The sequence below is a fragment of the Pteropus medius genome, unplaced genomic scaffold (genome assembly GCF_902729225.1).
Source record: "Pteropus medius unplaced genomic scaffold, Ma_sr-lr_union100, whole genome shotgun sequence".
Classification (NCBI taxonomy): domain Eukaryota; kingdom Metazoa; phylum Chordata; class Mammalia; order Chiroptera; family Pteropodidae; genus Pteropus; species Pteropus medius.
In genome coordinates this window covers 16,456,488-16,460,263 of record NW_024340699.1, presented here as the reverse complement: position 1 = coordinate 16,460,263, position 3,776 = coordinate 16,456,488, and the positions used below count along the sequence as shown (strand labels likewise).

General features: G+C 68.0%; 1 protein-coding gene across 9 annotated transcripts in view; it reads left to right on the top strand.

Annotated features, from left to right (window-relative positions):
- Nucleotides 1–3,183, top strand: part of MAD1L1 (mitotic arrest deficient 1 like 1) — a 243,216-nt gene extending 240,033 nt beyond the window's left edge. For 5 of the 9 annotated variants that reach the window (XM_039879516.1, XM_039879526.1, XM_039879506.1 and 2 more), the window contains one exon: nucleotides 2,684–3,183. In XM_039879516.1, the coding sequence (XP_039735450.1) occupies nucleotides 2,684–3,114 (431 nt within the window). In that variant the 3' untranslated portion in view covers nucleotides 3,115–3,183. The remainder of the gene's footprint in view (nucleotides 1–2,683) is intronic. The other 4 variants (XR_005656530.1, XR_005656529.1, XM_039879564.1 and 1 more) reach the window with 3 other exon arrangements.
- Nucleotides 3,184–3,776: the final 593 nt, after the last annotated feature.

Sequence of the window (3,776 nt, the reverse complement as noted above, 5' to 3'; positions counted from 1 at the left end):
GGGCCAGGCCGAGCCACTGTTCCAGTGGGAGGCAGCAGAGTGGGATGGGCGCCTGCCGCCATCAGGCCCTGAATCAGGGCTGTCGCCACCCACAGTGCCCCCCACCCCCACTGCTGTGGCCCAGCCTGGGGGCGAGCAGGCCGTGGTCTGAGTGTGGAGCGTGCAGAGCCGGCCGACAGGCCAGAGCATCTTCATCGTGGCTGAGCCTCTTGCTTCCCACAGGGCGCCTACGGGCCACAGCGCAGCTTGTCACCTCCCACGCTGGGGCAGAGGAAGCAGACGCCGCAGACATTTCTGGCCACAGCCAGCACGTCTCACTGGGCAATTTGCTTTCTAAAAAATTGTGCTCTGCTTTTAAGTGAGCAGCCCCTAATTAGAGTGATTTACAAGGAACCTGGGGCCCGGGTGGCATTGGAACGTGGCAGAGTGCCGAGCGGAGATGGATGGCCCGGCGCGGCACAGTGGCACATCCTGACAGCGAGGACACGGACCCTCCATGCACTGGGGAGCTCGGCTGGAGGTTCCGGGAGCGGCGGGCCGCAGACACTGGCTGCCCTGGTTTGGGTTGGGTGGGGAGCACCGTGGCCACCCTTCACCCTCTCCCCTCCCCCCGTGTGTCCGTGGCCTCGTTTCCCCGCAGCCGCGGAGGGCTGGCCAGGGCCACGTTCGCCGCCGGTGAGACTCGAGGGGAGCCGTTTGTCAGAGCAGCAGCTGTGGCGCTGACCACTGCAGACACCTGGCTCTCGCGGCGAGTTAGGGCCCCGCAGCCTGGCATCTGGGGGGCGCCCCACGCTCGGCTGTTTGTGGGTCAGCCCTCCTCCCCCCACATGGGCAGGCGGCCTGGCGGGGGCCCCAGGGTGTTGCTCCAGCCTGTGTCAGCCCGCTGTCCCCTCCCCCCCACGCTGAGGAGACTCAGCTCCCTGACATTTAGGGGAGAAATCTAGACATGGACGGCCCTTTTGGGGAAAGGTCAGGGTGGTTTCTCTTATTTTTGTTTAAAGATGGTTTGTGTTGAACGGTGACGAGGCTAAATGTGTCAGCAAGCAGCAGAGCAGAGCCAGCCGCCCAGGGAAGCTGGGCGAGGTGACCGCACAGGGAGGCACCCCAGCTGACCAGACTTGCCACGGGGCAGGGGGCACCGGGCAGGGGGCAGGCCAGTGTGAAACGCGCCTGGCTCCTTCACTGGCATCTCCTGGGACCCCCGACAGCGCGTCACCCTCCTGGCCGGTGCCTTGGGCTCACCAGGCCTTCGCGTGGCACCGCACGAGGGACCCCGCCAGCAGGCGCGGGGCCTGCCCGTTAGGCGGGGCTGGGCACCGCAGGGGGGAGCTGTGGGACCCCAGGAAGCGCGGGGACAGAAGGGACCTGCCCGCGAACATGTGTCGAGACGCGGTGCGCACCCCACGCGGCGCACCTGTCAGCGTGCACGGCCAGCGCCACGGCGTTTCCGTCGCCCCACAGAGAAGCCCGTGCGCACCCCCTCCCCGAGTCCCTGCCCGGCCCCTGGCGACCGCAGTGTCCCGGGTGTGGTTCTTCTGGGCACATAGTGCGAGTGGAGTCACAGGTGTGGCCGTGGGCGTCTGTCTGGCTTCGCCCCGCCCGTGGAGCGGCGTGAACGGGGCCCTCGTTCCCCCTGTGGCCGGGTCTCGTGCCCACAGCGGCCATGCACTGTCTCTCCGCTCGCTGGCTCCTGGCCGTTCCCACGTTTGGCCTCTGTGGAAAGGCGGCTCCGTCCCCGGCTGACGCCCCGCAGCGGAATCCCTGGGCCGCGGGGTTTGCATCTGAGGACCCGTCCGACCGTCCCCACAGGGGACGCCGTCTCCTCCCTCGTAGCGCGAGAGCATCTGGCTCCACGTCCTGGCCGCACCCCCTGGCATCGTCCTCGTCTGTGACGGTGGCTCTCCCGGGTGAGCTGCGCCTCTGAACGCCGTCTCGTGCTCCTCGGCCATCCCCGTGTCTTCTCTGGACACCTGTCCGTTTCGGTTGGGTCGAGTGTCTTCTCGCCGGCCTGTGAGACTCGCAGGCGTGTCGGGCTGCGGGTCCTTCGTCGGACGTGCCGTCTGGTGACAGCGCTTTGCGGGGCTTCCGTGGGCTGGGAGAAGCGTGTCCGCCTCCGGCCTGAGCCCAGCTGCACAGCAGGGCACACGGGACGCGTCCCAGCCGTGGGGGCCACGGGAGGGGATTCTCGCTTCTGGTTGCCTTGCGGGGACTTGGTTCAGCGGTCCCCTCGTCATTCGTCTGTGACACGGGACCAGACCAGGCCCAGCAGCCCCGGAGTGCTGGAGCCAGCCCCTGTGCGTGCTCAGGATGGCGCCTGCCTCGGGCGCCCAGATTGTCGCGCTGCCATCCTCGTCACCAGGCTGGGGTCTGAGGATGGGAGTGGACCTGGAGGAGCTGGTGAGCTGGAGGCCACGCCCCACATCCAGTGCTCAGATTCCAGAAACGTGGGTGAGACCTGCACCCCACCTGGGAGGCCGGGAACACGGCCTTGCCCGCTGCGAAGTGCCTGGGCCGAGGCAGCCCACCTCACTGGGGAGCCGTGGTTGGGGTAGGGCTGTCCCTGTACACTCAGCTCCGACACCCCAAGGGACGCCGGAGTCACAGGGCCTCCTGCCTCTCCTTGTCACGTTGCTGGGGGACATGGGAAGGGAGCGCTGACCGCCATCTGTGTCTCACCCTGCAGGCCTCGGGACCGTCGGGTGCCACCATGCAGCTGCTGGAGACGGCCTTCTCACGCTCGGTGCCCGAGCTCGTCCAGCTGCACCTGCTGGCCCAAGACAGCATCCCTGCCTTCCTCAGCGCCCTGACCCTCGACCTCTTCAGCCGCCAGACCGTGGCCTAGCCCGCGGCCCCCCCGTGGCCCCACCCTCGGCAGCCGTCCCAGCCCTGCCCACCCGCTGCCCAGAAAGGCAGCAGCATCAGGAAGGGATGGGGACCCGTGGCCCCCTCTGCCAGCCGAGGCTGAGCCCCACCCTTGAGCTCAGGCCCCGCGCCCCCACCCCCTCTATCCTGGAAAGCTGCCTGGCGAGGACCTGGGGGCCGTGCTCTGTGGGCCCATTCCCTGCTGCCCCCCCAGGAGCCCCACCACAGGCTGCTCAACCCTGGCCTTGCTAGGCGCCTAGCAGGTGGGCCTGTGGCCACCAGACCAAACCCTGTGACAAAATAAAGTTCCCTTCTTGGCCACCCTGTCTGCTCACTGTGTCTGACTCCGAAGCCCAGGAGAGCCGTGGGGGACAAGGGGGCACGGGCCACTCACCCGGGTGCAGGGCAGGAGGGGGCGGGGTGGTCTCTGCAGTCTGCACAGGCTCACTCCCACCTCAGGTGACCCTCCCACTGCGACCGCCGGTGCTGCCCAGAGAGGCGACTCCAAGCCCTTGAAGTGGGTGCTGGTAGCAAGGGTTGGCTGGTCTCTCATGGGGCGAGGGCCTCCCAAAGTCCCGGCAGCCATGGGTGACCTCAGCACCACCGTCCTCTCACCTGTAATGCTGGGACTTGGGCCTTGGGGACCTGAGCTCACACCTCCACGTGATCAGGCTCTCGGTCTGAGTGGGGTTCATGGCAGAAGTCGAAGCAGACTGCTCCTCGCACCCCCTGGGCCAGGGCTCGGGGGGCCCAGGGGTGCGGCTTCCTTCACGGACAGGGGGTCCCCAACAGAAGAGGCCCAGAGTGTGGCCCACTGGAGGGCTCCAGACTCTGCGTCTTGGCCCACAGGCCTGGGGTGGAGGCCCAGCCGTGCGCCGTGTGCGTGGGGGACAGGTGGCCTGCAGCCTCACCGA